The sequence below is a fragment of the Misgurnus anguillicaudatus genome, chromosome 21 (genome assembly GCF_027580225.2).
Source record: "Misgurnus anguillicaudatus chromosome 21, ASM2758022v2, whole genome shotgun sequence".
NCBI lineage: Eukaryota > Metazoa > Chordata > Actinopteri > Cypriniformes > Cobitidae > Misgurnus > Misgurnus anguillicaudatus.
The window spans coordinates 28159401-28186296 of NC_073357.2; the positions used below are offsets into that span (position 1 = coordinate 28159401).

A 26896-nucleotide genomic window follows, 5' to 3' on the forward strand; every position below is an offset into this window, starting at 1 on the left:
GTAAAATCAACATCATAAATATCAAATGGTAAACTAGAATAAGTAAGCGTTTGCATCCCAAGGGCACACTTTGGGAACAGGAGGGCACGTCAGGTTGCTGTGGCAAGACATGAGATATTTGCCGTGAATGAATGAAGATGTCAAAGGTGCTGTGTGTTTACACAGGTCCTTCATTTTTACAATATCACGCTTGTTTTGCTTTGTGCGGAAAAACAACTCGTTCTTTCCTCTTGTAGCGCCCAAGCAAGACCAGCCAACCGGCCTCCCCAACAGCTCTGTGATCCCACACACACACAGATATGATGTACGGCACACGCCGAGACGCCTATCGTTATTCTTGTTCTGTCAGTGTTTTCACAGAACCACAGTCAATCTCAGTTTTTAATGACGGAAGATGTGATGGAGTCGCAGCACTGCTTTGATTAGCTCCTACTCGTGACTAATGCTTTCAGCGGCTCCAAAGAAAAGACTTCCACTTTCTCTCTTCACCTTCCAGAGGTTTGATAGGTCACGACGCCTGTGTTTATCCGCACACGTGCACGCTCGCATGTGTTAGCACACGCGATATTAAAGAAGCACAGAATTTGTCAATGAACTTTAAATCATTTGCAAGAAAGTCATTTTCAGGAAGAGTGAGTGTTTAGGACTCTGACCCAGGTCTGCAACAGTGTATTCCTCTCCTCTGAAGTAGACTCTATCCTGTTTGTAAACTGGCAGCTTGTAGTTTCGTCTCTCGCAAAGACGATGAAGTAAGTGCGTAGGTTTCAGCTGATCTCGCCACTGGTTAACCCCAGACCTAGAGTCGGCACAGACGAAACAGACAAAAGATGCTTGATTACAAAGCTAACGATAAAACTAAAGATTTTGTTGTTGTTATTATTATAATTATTTACAGGAGAATTTGTCAAAATGGTGATTGGAGGTTAGTACTGTGTCTAGCATTGGTTGACCAAACAGATTCAGATCATTGGTTAAGCCTGTATGTCGAGCTGGTCGGGATACTGAAACAAACAGTGCAATGTTTTGATAGCACTACAGAGCCATAGTGTAACACTATTATGGGGACCTAACCTACTGTATGACAGGCTTTTATTGGTAGTTAAAGGAACAGTATGTAGGATTGTGGCTAAAACTGGTACTGCAATCACAAAACTTGTGGCTAAAACTGGTACTGCAATCAGACAACTGGTGGCCAATACACAAAATGACAACATAAACATCAGTTGAGGGCTGCAACTCCACAATATCCTGGCCGGACCACTGTTGTCAGTAATATAAGTATTTGAAATGAAAATGATTTCTTAATGTCTAGTGACATATCAGGGCAATTTTATGATTAATTGATATAAATGTCTTACATACTGTTCCTTTAAAGCAGCAATCTGCAACATTTTTGTTTAGAAATAGACAAATATCTGTGAATGAGCAAGTATATAAAAACCAATGTTCAAAATCTTCTCTTTCTCATTATTATATTTATTACATATGAAGAGTTTCGTTGCAAAACGAGATAAATCCATTTTTTAACATTTTTGTCAAAACATGTTTATTATTATGTTATCATGTTATTATGTTGTTTTATGGTGCTACTTAGTTGTATTTTTTAAGTTATGAAGGTTTAAATCAAAACAAACCAACTGCAGTTGAATTGAAATGAATTGGAATGCACAACCAAAAAACGAGATTTCTGAACAATTAAAAAAACGGATTTATCTCGTTTTGCAACGAAACTCTTCATATATTTACTTATATTAAAGGCGGGGTGCATGATCTCTGAAAGCAAATGTTGACATTTGATATCACCTAAACAAACACACCCCTACCCCAATAGAATCTGGACCTTCTTTTGATAGACCCGCCCACAAATATGCAACCCAGGCAACGATATCGGTTAGTAGACATGCCCCTTACAGCTGATTGGCTACAAGTGTGTTTTGGTACTCGACCCAACTCCCTTTTTCAAAATGTGTTTTTCAAAAATGATGCACTCTGCCTTTAATTTATATATTATAATATAATATTCATTTACTTCAACCCACATCAAGCACGTAAAGTAACTTGCAATTTTATGTTTAAACAGAGATGGCGACAGAGAGGTTTTAAGTGGGATAGAAGAAAAATGTAACATTGAAATGAATGAGTTTCTTACAGACAGTAGGACTGCGGCAGGCCACAGTGAGCACCGTAACGAGACAAGAAGCGATTCTCTAGATCAATGACGGTTTCTCCTATTTTCTCATCTTTAGATATCATGTCATAATCATACAGCGTGATCTTCAGGTCCTTCTCCATAGGCAAAGAGCAGGTCAGCTCAAACATCCTAAATAAGAAAAAAAGACAGAAATTTGTAATTCTTTCCCTTAGTGACATCTACTCAGTCCTGTATTTAACAGGATATTTATTGAACCTGCTGGAGGTGATTATTCAGACCCAGGATTCTGTCATTGTTTAAACTTCCTCGCATTCATGCGATATAAAAAAAATTATTGGCGTGATAATTATTATGGGTGTGGCGACCCCTGCTGGTTTAATTGTCGAACAGGTCTTTACATGAAGGGACTACAATTATTATTGGTTCTTTTGACAAAAATGCAAAATGTTGCTTGGATAAAAGTTAAATTAATAAACTTAAATGTAAATATTATCAACAAGTGTGTGCAAAAAAATAGGTTGAGGGACAACATTTTACAGTATGTGTAAACACATAAATATACAATTTAAGCAAACAACTTAGGCAAACAAAGGGGACATAGGTCCCCCAGTGCTTCAATCAACCTAGAAAAAAATGTGAATATGATCAAACCAGTAACTTAGTTTTGGTAAACCATTCTCTGCAAGCATGTGACAAACAGGTATTGCAATTTGACTCCCCCTGTGATGTCAGAAGGGGATAATACTGCCTCTTAATCTGCACTATCCAACCATGACACTGCCATTTAGTGCACAGATCAGCTCATTTGCATTTTAAAGGACACACCCAAAACATTTTTGCTCGCACCTAAAAAGAGGCCATTTTAACATGCTGTAATAAATTATCTATATGGTATTTTGAACTAAAACTTCACATACGTAATCTGGTGATACCAAAGATTTATTTTACGTCTTATAAAAAATCTTGTGAAATGTCCCCTTTAAGTTTCTGAAAAGAAACTGAAACAGAAAATAAGGAAAATACTCACTTTCCAAAGACGGGGTCCAAAGTACAGGGTATGTAATTGTCGTGGTCATTGATGGATTTCTTTCCCAGAGTGATCTTAACATAGGGGTCACACTTTGAAAGAACAAGACGTGTTATTTATGGTTGTGTTCACACACACACACACACACACATACATACTACAAGCAACAATATCCAAACCAGCACACCCTCCGTTGAACGACCGCTCTTTGCTTTTGTGGTGGAAAAAGCATCACTTTCACTGTGATCAGAGCATGTTTCATAGGCAGTGAGTATATGTGTGAAATGTTCCATATCATAACTTCTGGCCTGAGTAGGTGATGAAAGGACGTCATCTTAACATATTCGCAACTAATGAAGGGAAAGCCCATCTGACGCAGGGCCAGCAGTGGTGCTGCATTGGCCGGGTCTCGGGTTGGGATTGAGAGTTTATGGTTGTGGGTAAAAGGGTGGCTCCATGTTTTCATAAAGCAATTTTTCAGCTCTCTTATGACTCTGGCACTGAGGAGGCTTCGCAAAGAGCTAACACTCGTCTGGCTGACGAGATTTTGACTGATGAAAAACTTAAATAAAACAAATAGTGAAAATATTGAAATAGCGTTGTAATAACCCCTCTCGCCCTAAAGCCCCGTGCAAATACTGTCAATCATGATGGATAATAACATGATATGGTTTTTAGTTCTGGTTAAACTCAACTGTGTAATATTAAGAGCACTGGAAAGCAATAGCTCGCTCAGCATGATTGTTTACTTTTTGTGTGAGATGATATATTTTGATTATGTTGTGCTTACCTTTCCATTTGCATCTTTTGGCTGAAGACTATAGGCCTGGATGATGTACACGCGCACCAGGCACTCCTCTATACCGTTCGGTGGGAGCCTGCGGAACTGGCGTGGGGGTGTGGGCATCGAGGGGTCGTCAGGCAGCGGATAGATTTTAAATGAGCCCTTAAAAAGGACAGAGGTCAGTGTAGTTTAAACAGTGTAACTCATGGTGAACTTTTTTTCTGGTGGACTGCTGTCTGGGACCTCCAGGCAAACCCCAACTTTCACTTTAATCCCTTAAATTTAGCTCCCTCAAACCAGTCAAAATCCAGCTTGACCACATGTAATCCAAATAAACCAGGAAAGCGAATCTATAGTCCTAAAATTAAAGGTTTCAATTTAAATCAAAGGAGGGTTTTATAGCCTGATGTCATTCAGTAAAGAATGAAAAATCATTTACTCACCCCATGGCTTTCCAATGCCATATTAAACAATTTCATTTTAAAACTGTCTCATAGGCGCACGGACTACTTTACACATTTACACATTTATTCTTTTAGCTGACACTTTAATGCAAGCGACTTGCAAATGAGAAAGCATTTAACATTTTGTATACTTCAATGGGTGGTTTAATGAGCTTAAGCTTTGCGGTATAAATCATAATCCAGTTTTGTTTTTTATGATGAACTGTGGTTAGACATTCTGTCTAACATCTTTGTGTATTAGAAAGTCGCAAGGGTAAATATTTAATTCAAGTCAAGTTTATTTATTGCACTTTTTATCCTTTGCATTGTTGCAACTGCAAAGCAACTTTACAGTATAGTTAAAACGGTAACACTTTACAATAAGGTCGTATTTGTTAATTAATGCTCTAGCTAACACAAACTTACAATGAACAATACCTCTACAGCATTTATTAATCTTTGTTCATGTTAATTTTGACATTGGTTAATGCATATTGAGCTAATATGTTTTGACATAACTAACATTACGAATTAATACATGCTGAAAACTACTGTATATTATCCATGGTTTGTCAACAAATGTTAACAAATACAACCTTTTTGTAAAGTGTTACGTTAAAACATAGTAAAGACAATACAGAAATAGCGATGTACTGTATGTAAATAAATAATGTATGTAAGTAAATAATTAAGCATTTTTCAATATTGAATGAACTTTTCAGTGAAGTTCATATATGCAATTCTTATTCCTTTGTTTATTAGAAAACCATCTAAGTACCGAATTGCTGCAAAGTAACTCTTCCGCCATAAAATATAGTTCTCATTTTTATCCATTAAAAAATTGCCACTTTTTATTTTGTGCCACCATACTTACTTGTGTAACTACTCATGTAACAGTCTTTAAATAGGGAAAACATGGAAGTGTTTGGTGGCTTCTAAATTCATCCCTGTTTGGATCCTAAGGAATGAATGGGGCTAGGCTAAATGCTAACACATTCAAGACGCGCTGTGCAAAGATGAAGTGCACGCATTGTAAAAAGATAGGTATGTATTAAATCATCTAATCTGAGGTAAGAACATAGTAAAATATTTAAAAACGGTGGTGTTTTCCTTTAATGTATTGCTCATTTTGATTATTGGGACTGTTACCCCAATCCCTCTTGGAAACTACGGCCCTGTTGTAAGCAACAAACCCTCTACAGTAATGCTGCGTTCAGACCAGCCGCGGTAGAGGCGTCAAGCGCGAGTGATTTCAATGTTAAGTCAATGTAAAGAAGAGCGTCTGGAGATCTCACAACGCGAATGGCGCGAATTGAGCGTTGTCACGGGAAACGCGCGAGTTGAAGAATTTATGTCTAGATAAATGCTCAAAATGTTCAAGCGGCAAACTAGACGCGGAATTTGACGCCTCAAACGCGGCTGGTGTGAACCCACGGTTAAAATGGTCACTGATAAGAATTAACCTATGGGAAAGAACCACTGAACATTATTTATTTTAAAGAACAAAAGACACAACAGAAGTCTTGGCTTTCTGAGTTTAAGGTCTGCATGCGACTGGTTCTGCATTAAGGAAGGCTGTCAACTGCAAATTTGACAAAGCACAGACTGAACCAGTCAAGTATGTGATCAGTTTAAAAAGCAGAGATTCAAAAGCCTGATTCAAACTGCTTTTATATCCAATCATGGCATTAAGCTCAACCTTTTAGCATTGACACACATTTCTTCCTTTTAGCATTGACACACATTTCTTACTTCATCTGGCACTGTTTGAATCTTCTCCTGGAAACTGATTGTGAGCACATGTGATAGTAGTTGGTGGTTGACTCTACCTTGAACTCTCCAACAATAGAAGGATCTTCACTCTCATCCTGGGTTCTTCCACGGTAAAGTTTGAACGTTTGACAGAAATCAGCCAGCTGCTCGAAGCCTTCAACCTTTTCCAGCTCTGTGTCATACACCTGAGAAAGGAAGAACAGGGGTGTGCGAAACCTTGCAATTTGTGATTGCAAATCAATTTTGTTTTAAATCTCTAATCATCTTGGGGGCTAAAGGACAAGCACTATGCACAAGACGTCCATTGTTTCTCTTGCCAAAGCAGTTTTCCTTAAGAATCTTGGACGCTGGCTTCATTAATTGTGGGTTTAACATTTCAGTTGCGCGTCAAACAACCTCAAATGCACCATTAATGTACAAGGATCTGGAAATTCCTCGTTACGACAATGTTTAAAAACAATAAATAGCATTAGTGTGCAGTATGCAGTGCCGTCACATTACACAACACCATAACAGGCGGCACACAATTCTCCATATAAACGCCATTCAAAATGGCCACCCAGGAGACACTTTAGTGACAAGCATTCAAAGGATTCCTCCTATTCTGGTTCTGTTTCTCTAGATGACTCACATTCTGGTCCCTGCTACCCTGAACGTGTGACACTGCACACATCTGTATTCCCTCCCTCAATCTGTCCCTTAGCCACAATTAGCCCAAAATAACAGTCAGTCTCAGCAGTTTGAGGAAAAAGCGTCTTTCTGTCACTACTCCTGGCGCTGGAGGCACTCACACAGTGGCGGCCAAATATCAAGCCTTGCCGTGCAGGTAGTCGCGAGACGCAAGCCTGTGCCAAATGACTAACAGACACATTCGGATTGGAAAGGTTGAAGGAACGTCTTAGGCCAAAGAGGGAGGGAGAAGTGGTGACAGTGAAGATCACTGACAAACCAGGCAAAGATTGAAGGATGATAGGAAGGCGGGGGACAGGCAGATGACGTCAGTAACAGAGCCCTCGTCTGCACTTGGTTATCCCCCTGCGGCAACCCCGACGTGAATTCATCGGAAAAGTTGGGAATCTGGCAGCCGCGGGCTCCATTATAAATGGATAAGTTTGTGGGAAGTGGGCTGGAGTGGACTGGAGTAGGGGTGAGTGAACATTTGAAAGTAGGCATGCGCTCTCCCGAGGGAGACCACAGGGCTTTGAAGTTCTGGTGTGTAGCTTTCTGTGACCTCTGATTCTGGTATTCTTGCTTGGGCACTGATAATGTCATTATAGTTACAATGAGGTTGTTGTTGTTATTGTTAAAGAACAGTTCACACAAACATGAACACGCTTTCATCAATTGGAATATACTGGATACTCTTGTACAGAAATCATCTAGCTACTGTACTTAAAAAATTGGCACCCAGAAATGTAGCCAAAGTTCATTTTCACTGAAAATCTCAACAACCAGCAGTTAAATAAACGAGCAGTTGGTTTAAAACAACCCAGCATTGGGTCAATTCTAACCTAGCGGTGTGCTCTGCAATATTTACCCAGCATGGGTTAAAAATTACCCAGCCATTTTTAAAGGGACACTCTTTTTTGAAAATATGCTCAATTCCAGCTCCCCTAGAGTTTTGGAATCCATTCAGCTGATCTCCGGGTCTGGCGCTACCACTTTTAGCATAGCTTAGCATAATCAATTGAATCTGATTAGACCATAAGCATCGCACAAAGTCCTTGATTATTACGCCATAATAAGAGTACAATTAGCCATATCTGCCTAGAAAATCGCAACTTTTAATTTTCCGTCTATCTTAGTACACGATGTAACTACAGAAGAGTCAAGTTTTAAATAGGAAAAATATCAAAACTGTTTGGTTATTTTAAGCGCGATGCTAATGGTCTAATCAAATTCAATGGATTATGCTAAGCTATGCTAACAGTGGTACCGCCAGACCCAGAGATCAGCTGAATGGATTCCAAAATGGTAAAAATCTAATGTTTAACTCTAGCGGAGCTGGAAAATGAGCGCATTTAAAAAAAAATGAGTGAATAATGCATTTTATTATATCTGTATTATAATTTCACTTAGTGTAGCGGTGTTTCCTTACCTGCAGTGTATCGAACCCTTTCTCCAGATAACTTCCACACTTGTTTCTCTCACCTGTGGAGGCATAAAACTTGCTCCACCAGTCCATAAATTCATCTTGCTGTAGAGAAAAAGAACAAAAATAGAAAGAAAGAAAAATGTAACATGAGATATTGGTGACTGGTAAGCAATAAGTCAGATCATTCAGTTCCATGAACATACAGTGCAGTAATTTTCAATTTAATAGACTTAATGAAATTAGTCAAAGCATGTTCGTTTCACATAAAAGAGAACACTCAACTTACCCATCGCCTCATCTAAGCGTGTCCAACAAATTAAATACAAACAGTAATACAAGATTAGATTGAAAAGTGAAATAAGGGTCAAATGTACCCTCATGTGTCAAAATATTTTGAATAAATGCATGCATGAGTGAAAGTGACACCCTCCACAGACCCGACTATTGGAAACACCTCTTTTTCCGTAACTTAATAATCTTTTCCATAAGTGTCTGATAAATCATCCCACCATTGTAAATCTGGTAATTGTAAAGCATATCAACTGAAATTACAATGACAGCTTTAAATTTGTTTTGGGCACTTTCCTGGTACGCTCACTGTAGGATTCAAGAGCACTGAAGTTCTTCTACAATTTAATGTGCTAATCTCCGCTGATAAGTCTGGCCAACTCTCACTCAGTCCGTATGGAAAGTGGGAATTTTTCAAAAGTCCTTCAAATCAGGCAATTCCCATATCGGCCAACGGCACATTCTCATCCAACCAAAAGACAAAAGAGTGTTGTTAGTGCGGGACAACACCCTCTGCGAGTGACACTGCCTCAAAACGAGAAACAAAAGAGCAGTATGATGTCTGATTACTGTATGATGATGTGAGCCAGTGTCCTGACTAACATTACAGCTCTCTTCCAAAACCTTGAGATGAGCTACTCTCATCTCTTTCTTCCAGCGCAGAACCCAAACAGTTATGGAGGTTGGTAAGTGACTGATTTGCAAGCATCTTTACACGTAACGTCAAACGCAACTAATTTTAAAAACAGGTGATGGAAGAATGATATTCTATTTAAACTATTAATATAAATGGCAACTGCTGAATAGAAAACTTTTCATTTTACACTATGTTTTGTTTAATCTCTTTAATATTGAATAACATTTAAAAACAACTGATTTATTTTTCACTACTTGTTGCAATGCATTCTGGGATTCCTGTCTCCGAAAACGATACATGAGATGTGTAATTGTTGGGAGTGCACTTACTGTATGACGCCTTAAAATCCAGCGTCTACAGAGAGCTCATTAGGTTTTGTCAAATGCAGTGATGAAATACTGTACATGCAAATCTGTGCGTGTATTTGACAAATGGACGAAAGGGACAAAGACCCACACAGTGTGTTTAAGGGAGAACATGATCTCGTCACTGGCTGTTTTCTTACATACTCTCTCCACCCACACACCTCTCTCTCATTTCCAGAAGCCCAATTTCGATCCCTTGGTTCCAAAATATTTTTTGTCATAACAAGGGAGGTAAAACAGTGGTGACAGAAATGGCAAGATCTGGTGTGATGCAGTAATGGCACGTGTCTTGGGGGCAAGCTGGGAGGGCTGGTGGTGTTATATTTAAGCTCTCTGCATGCCACTGCCATGCCAAGGAATGCGTGCGTGTACTGAAGTGTGCGTGTGAGATACCACTGCTCTACCAGTTCATGAAGATATTATGTCTTGTCTCTTGTGTTAACATCTGTATATTCAACATCCTTTTTATTGTAAATGACCTTTTTGTGGAAATAAATGCATGTCTTGGAGAACTTTTTATGTGTGTGTTGCAACATGATCTCACGAAAAGTCGTGCTATAGTCACGAAAAATGTGATTAATTTATTTGTGTCCATTGCACGAAATTTACCTGCACAAATTTCTAAAGTTTTTTGTGTCCGTGGCACGACTTTCTTTTTCTTGTTATTTAATATATTGTTTTCTTTTTTTTAATCATTGTTGCTTGGGGTTAGATTTGTGGTTTGGGTTAGGATGTACTTTTATTGGTTTCTCATGTTTTTCTTCCGCTTTTAAAACCATTCTCGCCTGGAGTTGGGTTAGGGTTGGGGTTTGGCTTAGGATGTCTAAAAATGTAACAGAAAGTGATTCTACCTCCAACCCCAAGCGAAAATTGTAAGAATATAGGAAAAAACTATGAGAAAACAATACATAAAATGAAACGAAAAAGAAAGTTGTGCAACGGACACGAAAAACTAAAAATTTGTGCGACTGACACTAAAAAGACATTCGTGCTCAAGGCACGAAGAAAAGCTGAATTTCGTGCCATGGACACAAATAAATTGATAAAAATTTTGCGTGACTATAACACGACTTTCCGTGAGATCAGTCTGGCGGGTTGTATAGTAAGGGCAACACAGAATAAAAACTAAGTATTTAAAATACATGTGTACTGTTTAACGAGAGCTAGAGCCATGACTAAGTAGTTAGTCCACACTGAACCATGATCTTTTATGTTCCTTCACATCATTTCCTGTCATCCCAATCAAATGTAGGAAAAGGCCAAGATAAAAAAGAGCGTTAAGTAAAGTTTATCAAGACAGGAATAAAATGGGTTATTTAAGCCTAATGTTTTGTAGTTTAAATAGTAGTTGGATTTTTACACGTGCTGCGTTTGAATTAAACTTATAATTGCAAGAAACTCAATTTTGTGAATGCACTGACTTTCCACCTTGATCTTTATGACAAAAAATAGAGTCAACTGATAGCTACAGTACTGATCAGTGGAAGCAAGTGAAATATTTTGAGATGAAAGAAATTACAAAATCACCCTTTACAAGGCGTTTAGCCAAAGAATAAATAAAGGATTAAGAAACTTGGATCAGATTGAGCAACAAAGTCAAATGATTGCAGTCTGTGTGCTCCACCACTTCTTATGGCAAACGTAGGGTGACCATACGTGCCATTCTTCTCGGACGCTTCCTGGCCAGGATTTCGGATGCGTCTTCCGAAAGTCATATTTGTTGACCGCATACGTCATAGACGATTATTATTATTATTACAGAAAAGCAACCGTTACATTTTAAGGAAATAATGAAACTACGATTGTATGTCTTATGCTTTTAACTAAATGGCGTATGCGGTCAACAAATACGACTTTCGGAAGACGCACCGAAATCCTGGACAGGACGCGTCCAGGAAAAGTGGCACATATGGTCACCCTAGGCAAACGGAGTTGGCTAGCTGGATACCATTTAAGTCATGACATTTATTGTTTTCCCTGTTTGCTATTTTAAAGTCTGAATGCGTGATAGACTGCATGAAATTTTGTGGCATGTTTGAGCTGGCTTTGCGTGGGCATAATGAGAGCGAGAGCTCAGATAATCCAGTATATTCCAAGGCTTGGTCGACATTGTTGTTTATGGAGTTTAAAGGAGCACCCACGAGAATGCCACAGTGTTTAAGGGCACTGGGTGCTTAATTTTTGAGAGTGTTGAACATAACACATAAGTCAAGGTTGGTTGATATGTTTTGAAAACAACAGTGAATTAAAAAAAAAAATTATTCATATTAGTGAAAAAATCTGCCTGTCTGACTTTGTATAAAAACAGTACACTCTAAAAACATTGGTGCTAAATAGCACTAACAGCTTGTAATCATACACCGAAAAAAATGGTTCATTCAACTTAAATTCACTTCTCTTAAGGCAAGTGGTCGCAATCAATTTATTCAAGCTACATTTTAACAAAGCTACATTTTGTTCTGTTTTTCTAATTTTTTGGTGTCTAAATGTAGCCTTAATAAACTGACCGCGACCACCTACCCCAAAAAAGCAAGAGTAAATTGAATCAATAACCTTTTTCAGTGTTGGGGAACAATTTTTAATGCTATATAGCACCATACAGGATGATATAGCACCACTATAGCACCACTTATGGTTCTACAGAGGTGCTATATGGCACTTAAAATGGTTCCCCTGTGATTATGAACCACTTGCTATTTAGCATTAAACCATTTGTTGGTTTTGTTAACATACTGTAATGGTGTGCAGTGAATGAATTAACAGGTACTGGTAACCCTCAGAGACCATCAAAGAGATGGGCAGAAAAACAGCAGGAAGGTAAAAGTAACAAGAGGGGAGGTTTTGGGGGCAGGGTCTCCTGCCAGCCCATGTGTCTACTCATAGGCAGCACACAAGGTAAATGGGAGCGGGCGTGCTGTAAGGATTTGCAGTGTATTGTGAAGCAGAAGCCTTCAGACTCACTTAAGCTGAGTTGGCCTGGCTGTGGGGCGACCTAAGCGGTCCTGAATGGTGCTTTTCATAGAACTGCCACATGTCTTCTCTCTTTGTCTGACAGAGCTATTAAAGTGGAGCCTAAGGACGCCGCGCAAGCCATGTTTCCATGTGTGTTACCGTGTGCATGTGTCTGAGGTGTTTTTGTGCGAGTAACTGCGTATTAATAGGAGTGCATGTGACTGTGTGTCTGAGGAAATAATCTTCTTTTTAGCCTTTGAAATGTTGTATAATGAGAGTGCATAAATGTAGTTGTGTGTGTGTGCGTATGTGTGTCACTTAAAGTGCACCAGATGCATGCGTTTAGTTATTCTATACTCTACCAAAGCGGTTTAGTGCTTAGGGGTATTATTACAGTAAGTACTGCACCAGAGAAGACTAGACCTGTGCATATATTGTGTGCTGTTTGCAAAAGGGAAACGCATGGTTGAAAGTGATGTTACACAGATGAAAAATAAATTTTAGGTGCATAATAAGATTTGCAAATGGTCATGTATGTCCAAGTTCATACCTTCCTCCGGCAGCAGAAAAAGTGGCAGCCCTGTTTTTGCAATTGGGGTAGGCAGTTGATTGTTGAGAAGCGTGTGTGATTTTGGTTCATGAATATTAAAATATCTTAAAGCGATGTATTATTCACTTAGTAGTGCACGCTGAAAGGAAGCAGGCACCGGTGATAACAGGTTTGTCTTTTACAGCTTGTGTGTGTATTTAGTACACTGGTGATGTAACTGTTTGGCAGGGGTTTCTAGTTTGATCTTAAGTTCATCATTTATGTGGCCAAGCAAAACGAAAAGTGTGTTGTTTGGGGTTTCGGGGACTTTTAGAAAATTTGGGTTGGGTGGGAGTTAATGTTGTAATGGTTGTTATGCCCCTGGAGGCCTAATATGGGAACAGGGTGGTCGAAGAGGCAGTGGGAAAACAGGGAACTTGACTGCTCATCCAAAAATGTATTCATGCAAAACTTGTTAAGGGAACAGATCATCCAAATCTGAACATTCTTTCCTAGTTTACTCACCCTCATGCCATCCCAAATGTATATGACTTTCTTTCTTTAGCTGAAAGCAAACTATTTATATTAAAATTTTGAGACCATTAAAGATCAATACATCACATTTCAGAAGACATATACAGGTATGAATTGCTTAAATGATGGATGTATTTGCCATTTTGTGTCCTATATAAGAAAATAACATGAGTGCATAATGTAAACTGCTTGTGCTCGACTAAAGAAAGAAGATTTGTTTAAACTTTTTCTTTAAAAGGGGTGCAAAACAGTTCTCAATTTCTAAGTTAAAGGTTTCTGCAGGACATTGGTAGTGTAGTGTTAGTTTTGGGTTTGTATGAAGGGAAAAGAGCTTGCATGCACCAGTGATGAAAATAACCAAATAAAGTTAGTAATTACTGAGCGAATATACTTTAAACATAAAGTATATTTTGAATGTTTTATACAGACATTCCATGCAGTCTGATTGTCAGCTCATTCTGAAATATAAACAATATCCAAAAACGGCCCCGGGAATTTGTGACATGGGGTTGGAGAAAAACCTGTTGGTTCTTGCAGGTTCAATTTCATCGGTGACTTTAAAATTCACTTTCCCATTTTTCATGAATACTGTGATGGAGCGCAGCAGAGGTCGCCAACATATACTGGTACTTTATAGCCCTGCTAAAAACACCAGCTATGAATTTGTTCTGGTCCTGTCTGGTACTATACTGGGCCGGGTTTCCCAAAAGCATCGTAAGGCTAAGTTGATCGTAAAAACGATCATCTTAAAATTACGGGCCGTTTCCCAAAAGCTTCATAACTTAAGTAGCACTTGAAAATCATAGTAGATCTGCGAGTGCTCTGGAGTAATCGTTCATTCATAAGTGCATCGTAAGACAACAGAGTTACAAGGTCACCTGCAGGACAACCAACAAATTACACTCCTGCAATGACGATAATGTAATGTTTTTAATGTATATTTATTTATTGGGTTCTTCTTTGTTTATTTGTTAAAATTACTTTAATATAAAATATTTAAAATTCAAATGAGAAATCATATTTAAATGACTAAACATAAATTAATAAAGAAGTTAAATGTATTTGGTACAATTTTGGTAAAAGTTGGTACTAGCAAATTGATAAATTGTTCCTACCAATTGCTGCTATAATTCATCTAGGCTACAGTAAAAAAATGTTTTGAAGGGTATGGCATCTGATTAAAGAAACCAAATAAATATTTACGGTACAATGCAATAATCCATAATAATAAATAAACATAGATAATAAAAAACAATAAATAATAATAATAATCTAAACTATAATATAAAATGCAGAAGGCATTTTGCAGTGAGACTAAATACGGAAAAGAATATTTCATTAAGAACAATTTTTAAAAAAACGTAAAAAGTCATTGAACAATAATAAAAAATATTATAAAAAATATTATTGCACATCGACTAAAGATCATTAGCCTAAACAAGCTTCTGCTACAAATTTGAGTCATTCTATTGGTGACATTTCAGCACTTGACAAACGGATAGCGACTCGTAAGTAGCACTTAAAACCCAGCTGCGAGCGATCGTTTCACGTGCATCTTTGGGAAACGCACGAAAATGAACAACAAATGTTCGTTAAGTAGCTCGTAGAAAGCGCTCTTAAGTGCTAAGTTCAATCGTTATCGGGAAACCCAGTCCAGATAAAAACTGTTTCAGCAGGCTGATCTCACGGAAAGTCGTGTTATAGTCACGCAAAATTTGATAAATTTATTTGTGTCCATGGCACGAAATTCAGTATTTTTCCGTGCCTTGAACATGAAGGTCTTTTTCGTGACATTCGCATGAATTTCTATAAATAGTTTTTCGTGTGAGTTGCACAACTTTCTTTTTCGTTTCACTTTATGTATTGTTTTCTCATAGTTTTTTCCCTATTTTTTTTTCTACAATTTTCGCTTGGGGTTGGGGTTTAAATCACTTTCTGTTACATTTTTAGACATCCTAACCCAAACCCTAATCCCAGGTGAGAATAGTCTTAAAAGCAGAAGAAAAACATGTAGAAACCAATACATAAAAGTACATCCTAACCCTAACCCCAAGCGACAATGATTTAAAAATACGAAAAAAAATGTGTGCAAGTGTCACAAAAAAGGCACTCGTGCTCAAGGCACGTAAAAATGCTGAATTTCGTGACATGGACACGAACCGTGTTGGGGAAAGTTACTTTTAAAAGTAATGCATTACAATATTAATTTACTCCCAAATAAATAAAACTAATTGCGTTACTTTTCATGGAAAGTAATGTTTACGTTACTTTTTCTTAGCTGAGTCTTGATCTCTTTCAGGCCTTGCAGGTGTTTTTTATAACTAAAAAGTTCTGCATTCAGAAATTGCATATTTCATCACAAAAATGTCAAGCTCTGGCCTGCCATCTCAGTTTCTGACTCAAACTGTTCCCACACAGGCGTGTACGCATAGAGTGCATAATGTGACTATGTTTAGTTTAATTCAGTACATATTTTTTTATCAAATTAATTAAAAAAGTAACTTGCATTAATTTTTTGAAAAAGTAACTCAAATATTAATGTGTACATTTAAAAAGTAATGCGTTACTTTACGTAGAAAAGTAATGTTTAAGAAATATCGCTCGAGTAGGAGTGTGATATAGCTCTATATCATCACGGCTGTGATTAGGCCAGAGGCACGAGGCCTCTGGTGTAGTTTTAAGATTAGTTCAGTCGAGAATGTATCTGTATTATATTTAAATCTGCAGTCGATTAGTAAAGATAGCGCCTGTTTGAACGTTTGCTTAGTGAGATTCGGTACGAATGAGAACCAAAGCATGAGTGGACGTCAGTGTTTACTCGCCCCGCTGACCACCGCCCTCTCTGGGCTACATCTCTGACAGGGATTCCCTGGCTCTCATGTTGGCCTTGTTTGTTTTTGATCGTCAAAATGAGATCAAATCAGCAGTATTTGGTGTCATGATCAAACTATTACTTGTTTTTTTATTCATATTTAGTGTATTTTGTGTTGTTATTGTTTTGACGCGAGGTAAAAGTGAATAAAACTATACTTGTATAACGTTACTATTGCTTTCCCATTTACTATTAACGCGATACGAGCACTCGATTATTATTAAACTTTGTTCTTGTCAGTACTATATAAAAGTGTCAGAGAGATGTTTTGGCATGCTGCTTATAAATATATCAGTGGCGATATCTCATAACATGTTTTAATAGTCACGTCACGATAAAGTAAATGATCAATGTCCACATTTAAAAGCTGCGGTGCTTACCTGAAGTTCCACAGTGTTGTCGCGTTCTGAGAAGAGATATTGCTCCAGAAAAAAATTTTTTACATTCCTCTTTCCAAGTGTTAATCGTCCACACGATGTGACAAGACATAACTTCCATTAAGTTTAACGTAACATCCAAGAGCGCTGATCTTTGATGGAATAATAACTTGGGATTCACAGACTGATTTACGAGCTAGTGAACTAATGAGACACACGGAGAGTGATTCAAAACAGCGCGTTTGTGTGTGTCCGTGTGTGGGCAGTTTTTCCATTCAGAGATGAGCCTGTTTAGAGGACCTCCATTCACTAGGTGGTGGAATGATACGAAAGGTGAAGCAGTTACTGTGCCGTTATCAGTAGAATATTGCACGCCTCTTAGCCAATCAGATTCGAGAACCAGAAAGAACTGTTGTATAATATTACGTAATGCACGTTACTTGTAATGCGTTACCCCCAACACTGGACACAAATAAATTGATCAAATTTTGTGTGACTATTACATGACTTTCCGTGAGATCATGTTGGTTCAGTGATAGTCTTGGTAAAGCTTAATGATCAAGGAAACCTCGCTACCGTAGTGATAACCAGTTACAGTATATTGGCATTTTCATCATGGAGGTTACATGAAAGGGCATTTTAGTGTGCACATGTGAAATGATTCACATTAATCAATTTCTGTTGAGGATAACTCTTAGTAATTAAAAACAAGATTTAGGTGAAATGTGCTGTACTCTGTCACTGTCTAATTCAAGTGGAGTCAAGGGATTCTTTGAAGTAACCTTTTGCATTTTTCATGGTCTAAAGACATTTTAACCACCAACCAATATTCTATTTTATGAGCAACCACAGTTTTGGACAGATTTGGATCTCAAACTACCAAAACTAAAAAACTTGCAAAATTGTATTTGCCCTTGGGATGTTGAAGGTTTGACGTGTGCAATGTCACAGCTGTTTAACATTGGAAGAAAGCTGCATCACACAGACCTGTGTGTACCAAAGCTCTTATCTATGAAGAATGGAATAGAACTGAATCTAAAATATAAAATAGGTATTAAATAAAGAATGAAAGATCTACCACCCTTATGAAAGGAAAATATATTTACTAATATATTACTTGAAATATATTGTAATATATTGCAATATATTATATTATTTTACTTTCCATTTTCCAATATATTATATATTGGCAATACATGGAATAATATATTGATGGTACATATATTCTATATATGTGTAATATATTGCAGTATATTGGAAAAAAATAAATATTAAATCCCATATAGGGGAATATGTTGTCTAATATATTGTATGATATTTTCCAATATACTGAAATATATTTTTGTTTCATAAGGGCACATCACAAAGAAAAGACTGTGATCAAATGTATATGGCTGTGTCTGCGATCTTGGTTCTAACTAGGGATGCACCGAATCCAGATTTTTTGGATTCAGCCGAATACCCAATCCACTATTTAAGATTCGGCCGAATCCGAAACCGATTACCAAATCCTACTCGCTTCCTTATTCCATTAACACAGTAAAACGCAATAATGAAGTAAAGTGCAACAATGCAAAGATGTTATTCTTTTCTTTTTCTTAAATCAGAGTATATTTGGTGACTTAACTGAAATTAATGTTATTGAACATTTACTTAATAAACATGGATAGTAGGCTGTTTAGTTTTCGTTTATAACAGTAGGCTAGGCTACGAAACATATTACGAAAGATCAGACACATATCCTGCATAATTAAATTAACTTAAAACCTCTAACCTTACACCTGAAATGAGAATTTCCTTTAAAAAAGCAAGACACTCTAAATTAACAGGTTGCGAGTGTGGGAACGAATGCCACCCTTTTTTTTCCTTACAAGTTTAATTTTCTGATTCTCACAGCCTAATTCATTTCAACAGTCCACATGTAAACGCCTTCACGGAATCAACGCATGTGTGACGTCGACCAGCGTAGCGCGAGCCTAGGGTTCGGTGAACAAAAAAATCTAAGGTTCGGCCGAATCCGAACCCCGGCAAAAAGCTCATTATTCGGCCGAATCCGAATCTTGGATTCGGTGCATCCCTAGTTCTAACACTTATAATATACTAATAAAAGTTTAGTATTTATGTTAAATAAAAATAGACCGCTACTCTTAATATTAGGGCTCCATCAATATCTACTAGTGGTTATGGTCCTGCTTTAGAGCAAATTTAGAAAGACCTCAAAATAGTGAACATCTCAACATCCATCTTTAATCTATTTCTTACAGCAAAGGGACGAGACCAGAGTCTTCACCCCTGGCTCATAGAAAGTCTGCATCTTCAGAATTTTATTAGTGGAAAACTGATTGAATACACATTTTCTTCTCTCCTTCTTTTCTCTTCTTTTGACTCTTTCATTTTTCTGTTCTTGACATTTGGCTAAGAAGGGAAATACACTGGGAATCTTTTAACAGCCCTATTTACTTTGGCTCTGTTGAGAGAGAAAATTTGGGTTTTTGATCATCTGGTTTGAATGTTTTCTAATAAAATAAATATCTTTGTTTGCAAAAAAAAGAAACCTCTAAGTCTTGGCAGGCAGAGGCAGAGAGTACTACATTTAGAGTGTGATATAAACAAGAATTTGTATCAAAGGATTCTGCTCAGCTTTAGACCGGTCTAATGTAGTCAGAGGGACTACAAGCGAAGCCCTGAAGCTACGGAGATCATGTGATTAGGATCGAACTGGACCACGCTAAGACCTGCGTGTCATCCAGGAGTAGATGGGTCTAAACAGACGTACACACGAAACCTTTCTCCTATATGCTTGCCTAATTCCTCTAACCAAAAAGTGCAGAAAGGAGAACGATTGTTTGAATCCATTAAGCATCCTTGATCTTAACGCAAAACAGGATCCATCTCTATGTTTCATAAGCATGAAGGAATCATGATCTGCATCCAATCTCAAGCGTAACAAAGAGGACTTTACAGACAAATTAGCTGTGCTTTAAAAATAAAGGGTTATGTGGAGTCTGAATGTGCACGTGTCTCAGAAAAAAATTATAATAAGAACCTATTTCACCCAAAATCTTACGAGCAACAGTGAGTCAACATACAAACTCAGTTCTTGAGTTAGACACTGTAAACACTCCAAAAGTCAGCAACATCTCCCGCTTGCATTTATCTTTCTGAGAAGCATTTTTTTTAAACAAAATTGCATGTGTAAAGATTATTTAGTTATACTTTAGAGCACCACCCTACTGAAAAATCCAGCTAAAACCAGCATAAGCTGGTAGCTGGTTCTAGATGGTTTGAGCTGTTTTAAGGTGGTTTATGCTGGTCCTCCCAGCCTGACAAAGCTGGTCATGCTGGTGGGCCAGCTGGTATTCCAGCATGACCAGCTAAGTCCAGCTAGACCAGCTTAAAATGTGACCAAAACACACCTAGACCAGCTTGCTACACCAGCAAAGCCAGCTTCCTACACCAGCAAAACCAGCTAAAACCAAGCTGGGGACCAGCTAAAACCAGCTCACCAGCTTATGCTGGTCTTAGCTGGATTTTTCAGTAGGGCATATTGCACAAATTACTTTAAAATGAAAATAATTATAGCATGTGCCATTATCTTATTTCATTTTATACAGTAGGTATTGCTTATTTAAATAAATAAGAAGTCTGGGTGATGTCACTTGTCCATGCATCAGCATATACAGTACCACAGACATGCACAGTAAACACAAGTATACCGCCTGTTGACTTTATCACAGCCATTCAGACTACACTCTCAGAAAAAAGGTAGAAAAGTTGTCACTGGGATGGTACCTTTTATAAAGGTCCTGATATGTACCATTTTGGTATAGATATGAACCTCTTATGGCCCTTTTCCATTGCATAGTACCCCACGGTTTGGGTCAAGTCAGATCAGCTCACCTCACTTTGGCTTGGTTAGCTTTTCCATTGAGTTTAGTAACACTTCAGAGTGGGAGGGATTATAGGCGTGTCATTATATTTGCGCTGCCTACTGCTGTGACATCATACAAGTGAGAGCGTTGTTGGAATGCTATACATTCATTTATTGACCACCACAAATAAATGTTTGCACATCGGGTTTATCACTACCTCTGTCTCACATGACAGTTTCTGTACAAACACCTGTGGCATCAGTCGATGCGCTCCGCTGAGCCTCATTTAAGTTGCATTTAAGCATATACAATATGCGGACGTGCGCATCGCCAATGTGCCCCCACAAACTGCAAGACTGGACAAAAATGCTATGGTGTTCCTGATTCATAACCTGTGGATGTTTTTCATCGCTAAAAGGGATTTTGGGTACTTACAGCAAGTACAGATGACAACAAGTTTACTTGAGACAGCGCAAGGTAGCATGAAGGTAAAGCTAATCTTTTACATTATAGCGAAGATGCTCGTAGTGATGATTCTCTCAGACCAATCAGTGATCTACAGTGTTTTCGCGTCACGTTTTGGTATCAGCTCAGATCGCTTGGAACCCCGGCCGAGGTGGTACTAAAAAAAGTATCGGGTACTAAGTACTGCACCCAGTAGAAAAGCTCCCAAAAGTAAGCTGACCTGACCTAAACCAAACTGTGGGGTACTATGCAATGGAAAAGCGCCATTAGGTACCAATGTGCTCATTTGAGGTAGCAATATGCACATTTTAGGCACTTTTTGAAAAGGTACCGCCCCAGTGATAACTTTTAAATCTCCTAGTACCACTTTTTCTGAGAATGTATAAATATATGGGTCAAAAAGAAAATTTAGAGGAAGTGATGTGGCAAAGGCAGGTGGGATAGGATTTTTTTTTTACATACATTGATTTTAGTGGTGGTGGATTTTATTTTTATTAATATATTTGTTTAAACATAATTACTCACCAGAGGTGGATATTTAAAAGGAACCACTACAGTTCCATAGTGGCAACCCCATACAGTAACGATGTAATGATATGATCAAGTTTTTGAACATGCTGTCACAAAAGGTCCCGTGTTCAATGACCAGTATTTTTTTTATGGTATTGTAAAAATGTTCAATAGCTAGATATTTAATATCCAAGATCATTACATACAAAATGTTCACTGTGACAACTTGCCCCATTCTCATTTATTTTCACTTTGGAAGACAACAATAACCTGGTAATTGTCTAGTTAAGGTCTAGTCAAGGTAAAAAGAAGGTTGCACAGAGATGAGGAAAGAGGTGATGAGCTCATACATACGTACATGAAGGCTGGACTGAGAAGACGAGATGTTAATAATGGCAGAGCTGGTGCCGTCTGCCTGCTATAAACCAGAAGCATTATGGTTAGGTTGTTAACATTAGTAAATACCTTTCATCCGCTCAGAATGAACCACTGATGACATTATAATATGATATTTAACGGGTTATCTCATGAATTGTAAACTGTGGTTTTCTTGATTTGATGAAAAGATTAAGCAAACATACTTTCAAAAACATGCAAGAGCGCTGCAAGAGAAGTGTGAGGTTGCAAAACATTAAGCGTATTTGTGACCCTGTCTGTGAAATCCAGCCAAATGTAAGAGCACCAAAATGGATTTCACTCATTGATTTCAGAATAATTTCAATCTTTGACATGATCTTACTTTTCACAAAATGATCTTTACATAATCTACATTCATGTAGGAAACAGTACAGTATCACAGACTGGGTCTGAAACATGCTAACTATAGCCTTTTCCATTCAAAGTCGAACACAAAACATTTTAAGTTTAAATTGTAAGTGTTCAAGGTAACTGGGATGAATAATCATATAATAATAATCAGCTGAACTACTAAACAGTACATACGGTATGTTAAACTGAACTGAACCAGTCAACAGAGCAACCCTGACTGCTGTGATGATGAGCATTTTTATACAGCATAATGAAGAATGACATGACAACAGAGCAACACATTACATCAGCTGGCTCTCTGGATGAAGTCAGATGACAGCATGTTTTATGGAGCAGACAGCGGATTGAGTCGCCAGGTCTGGAACTCTCAGACTAAGATACAACAGAGAGCGTCAATGAGGTACAGATGGCACCCTTACAAAAAACGCTCCGATTCGAAGCTGCGGTTTGCGAACTCAGACAGGACTATGTTTCCAGTTGATAGATAAATCATTACCAAGGTCGAGACCATGAAATGTGATTCCCTGATGAAGAATGACACCCCAAGATTGTTGTTTTTCCTGGACGGGGCTCAAAAGTGAGGTTTTCTCCAATAATCGCTTTAGCAGATGAAGAGAAGGTAAAACAGTAGGGCGAGTTCTGCATTGCGAGCGCTAAAGCTACTTAGCTGCAGACACAACACACACACACACACACATTAGGATCCAGAGGTGTTAAATCCTTCTGATGCTAAATCAAACTGGTGTTTTCTTTGGGATCTGGCTGTCACGAATGTACCACAGCAACAACTTTGGTGGAAATTCATCTTGCGGATTAAGCAATGAAGAACTATAATTAAACTCTGAGGAGAGAGCTCTGATAATCTAAAGTTTTCATTTGAAAGGCAACAGTGTTTTCTTTTCTTTTTAACTCAGACTCTTTTATGGAATGTACTGTAATAAATCACAAGCTAAGGGCAATAGATTTAAAGCTGCAATTTATAACTTTTTCAAGTAAAAATAAACAAAAATCTATTTTTAAAAGCAAGTACATGAAAAAATGTGTATTCAGAACTCTCCTTTACTGTACATTACTCTAATGTAATGTTATAACTTGTCATTGTGAACCACAGACAGTTTTAGCTGCAACAACAGCGGTATTTGTTCCAGAGGTTAGTTTAGTCACTAGCAAGATAAGCAAGCACAGACCGGAAGTTAACTTTGGGCCAGGCACGTAACTGCTATAGACAGTTTCACTGAACGCACGTGCGGTAGGGTTGTGCCGATAGACAATAGTATCGTGTATCAACGATCATCAGACATATCGCCAATAGCAGTCTTTCATGACAATGGTTGGCAATGATTAATATTATCATCATAGTTTCGCATGATAATGATGATAATATTAATAACCATCGCCAACTATCGGCATTGTGTGGTTTTCCTCACATCACATGAGAGGGTTTGTGGACTTCACTTTGCATGAAAAAGCTTGTAATGCACGCACCTGGATGTGTGCATCTTGGACTCTTGCTTGTACCTGAATGCGCGCGGCATGGACTCCTAGCACCTGAACTTGTAATGCACATGATTCTGACTCTTCCTTGCACATGAGCTTTGACATTTCCTTGCACTAGAGAGGTTGTTAGGAGCGCAGGGGTTTTAAACCAGCAAGTGTGTTGTTCCCGCTCCATGGCACGCAGGAAATTTTAGAGCGCCTGGGATTTAATGACGCGCTCGGATTAATGGCATCAGTTTTAAGAAGGTTGCGGGCATGACAGTGTTGCCCTTGCTTCTTTTTTGTCAACTAATCAAGTGACTTGTCAAAAGTAAAAAATAAGCAATTAAATAAGTAAACTACTGCCCCTCCCCCCGAAACTATCGTGTATCGGCGATCTCACAGGCTGACGATAGGATGCCCAACTAACGAGCGGTGACGCGATTATGCGTCTGAGTGGAACTTTACTTCGGATCTCTGTTTAATGGTGTGACTAGTTGCTAAACTGAACTCTTAAACAAATACCTCATCAAAAATAACAAATGTTTTGGTTTCCTAAAGACGAGGGTAGACGGCGATCATGGATTACCGCTATTTGATTGGAGGTTTGGCAGCGAACAGCAAACTTTAGCTAAGTTTAGTTTTTGATATGCTTTAGCTATGATTTGAACTAAGGTAATCTACGTGTTGTTTAGTTTGCTTGTTATTAAAGATAAACTACTCTAAAAAGAACTTTGTGGTTATTGATTCTTAGCGAAGTTTACCGGAAGTTATGTGTGTTCCGTCTATAGATCGTTTCAGCAGCAACAACATAAACAAACAGCTTTTGTGGACTAAACACACTTTCCGGTAGACTTCCACATCAATAATATCAGTCTTCTTACAGTTCTTGTTTCTGATAACAAGGAACATAAATTTAGATATCATATCTAACATGTATAAGCTATTGCACTGAGCTAATGTTACTGTTTAAAATGTATACAATGTTAGTTACAGGTCCTTGAATTCTTTCCTGACTGCCAAACCTCTCCTCACAGTTGTGATCCATGCTTGTCGTCTCGCCTCATCTTTAACAAACAAAACATTTTATTTTTCGAGATGGTGTTTGTTTCAGAGATCAGTTTAGCCACTAGCTAGACTTAGGCTATAAATAAATATAAATACAGATCGAAAGTTCACCTCGGTTCAGACACGTAACGTGCGTAGAATAACATTATAATTATCATTTAAAATTTAAGCTGTCAGGTCTGATATTGTGGGAAATGTAATTTTAAGATCATTTGTCTTTAACACACATTAAAAAGTATGTATGTAAATTGTATGGGTTTTTTTCATTAACTAAAGTGATATGTTTCAAACAAATATGGGGATAGAAGGGCAAAAGTTACAGATTGCAGCTTAAATTTACAGGTTAAATAATTACATATACAAATGTATAAAATCCATCTCAACAATGCTCCCCTCAAGTACATTAAACTCTAAAAAAACGAGGATTACTTTCAATACAATGTTGGGTCAAAAAGTGACAAACCCAGCCATTGGGTTAAATTAACCTAGAAAATGTGTATATTTGAACCAATAATGGGTTAAAACAACCCAGCATTTTGGGTTAAAACAACACAGCATAGGTTAGATTACAATCCAGAATAGGTTAAATAACAACCCAACCTGTTGCGTTTGTGCCTTTTGGATCGAACACTGGTGTACAGTATATCAGACAAAACTCAACTCCGATGAAGAAACATTAAATAAATTAAAATCAAATATGAATTAAATCTATAATTAAATAGAATATGACTGTATATGTGTATACAAGAATCATAAAATATTTAAGTGCGTAACTGCACAATGCAAGAAGACAAAGACAAAATTCTTTGTCGAAAAGTGACGTCTTCATGAGTCAATAAGATAGCATCTGTCTCATAAATTAAATTACTCTTACTGGAAGACTCACACTGAACCACTGTCATGATTACGCTCTATTCTGACGCACATGGTGTGCGTGATTACGACGCAATGGTGGGCTGCTGTTACAAATAGCAGTTATCCCTTTGCCAGAGCCGTATCTTCCCATGCAGCAACCACATCCTGGTGAAATTATGTGAAATCAAGCTTACTCATTTACACAGCAATCTAAATACAATCAAGAATGGTGAGTGTAGTGTTAAACAAGGAGCCATCTGGAAATAAACAGACAAACTATTCTAATAAGTGCAATACGTGAATATTTGCTCCGACGGAAGGACAGTCTTTCCTGTCTTTAAAAAAAATGTTAGTGTTTCATAAGGGTGCCATTAAAACTGGGCTCTCCCTTTAACAAGCCTTCAGAGGGGCTGTTCATAAACGGGGACCTGTTCGCAAAGGCCCGACATTGAGTGCTCTTATTCCCCCAGAGTCGACCCCTAGCAGGGGTGGTGTGGGGGTAAGGGGGGTGGCAGTTATTGTGGCGCCGGTGGTGAGCAGCCAGGAACGGGGGGATGCAGTTGCCCAAGACGAGGACTCACCACATCAGAGGGAGGACTGTACCCTTGCAGCGCCTTCTGCTGCATTGTGCCAGGGCATAATAAATACAACAAGAGAGAAGACTCCACACAGGCACTCGGTAGAGCAGCTAATTAGGACCAGGCCCCGTTGTTTGCTGTTGTCCTCCAACTAGGAGTTGCATTACAGAACATTCTCAAGCGCAAACATTAGCGGGGCCGTTGGCCTCTCTAAACATTACAACCCTGATTCTTTCCTTGTCCAAAGGCCTTCGGGCTAAGCCACCAAGACGTAGGATCAAAATCAAACCTTTTCAGTAGTTCTCCCTCAATTCCAACCTCAAAAACCTCTTCAAAGGCCGTCTACATGGATGCTTGCTTTTAGCGCCCTGCTCCCAAAGTATATCATTAACCCTCTCAAGACCGTAGAAAATCCACAAAGCCACCAGATGGGTGTTGCTTTCCCGTATGATGTTGTGCTTGGAATCATCAAAAAC

General features: G+C 38.2%; 1 protein-coding gene across 9 annotated transcripts in view; it reads right to left on the reverse strand.

Annotated features, from left to right (window-relative positions):
* Window positions 1-26896, reverse strand: part of dysf (dysferlin, limb girdle muscular dystrophy 2B (autosomal recessive)) — a 111558-nt gene that overhangs the window by 18897 nt on the left and 65765 nt on the right. For 5 of the 9 annotated variants that reach the window (XM_073859974.1, XM_073859967.1, XM_073859969.1 and 2 more), the window contains 7 exons: window positions 22034-22093; window positions 8278-8376; window positions 6236-6364; window positions 3970-4125; window positions 3180-3271; window positions 2150-2320; window positions 654-796 (listed from right to left, as the gene is read on the reverse strand). In XM_073859974.1, the coding sequence (XP_073716075.1) occupies window positions 654-796; window positions 2150-2320; window positions 3180-3271; window positions 3970-4125; window positions 6236-6364; window positions 8278-8376; window positions 22034-22093 (850 nt within the window). The remainder of the gene's footprint in view (window positions 1-653; window positions 797-2149; window positions 2321-3179; window positions 3272-3969; window positions 4126-6235; window positions 6365-8277; window positions 8377-22033; window positions 22094-26896) is intronic. The other 4 variants (XM_073859975.1, XM_073859972.1, XM_073859973.1 and 1 more) reach the window with 1 other exon arrangement.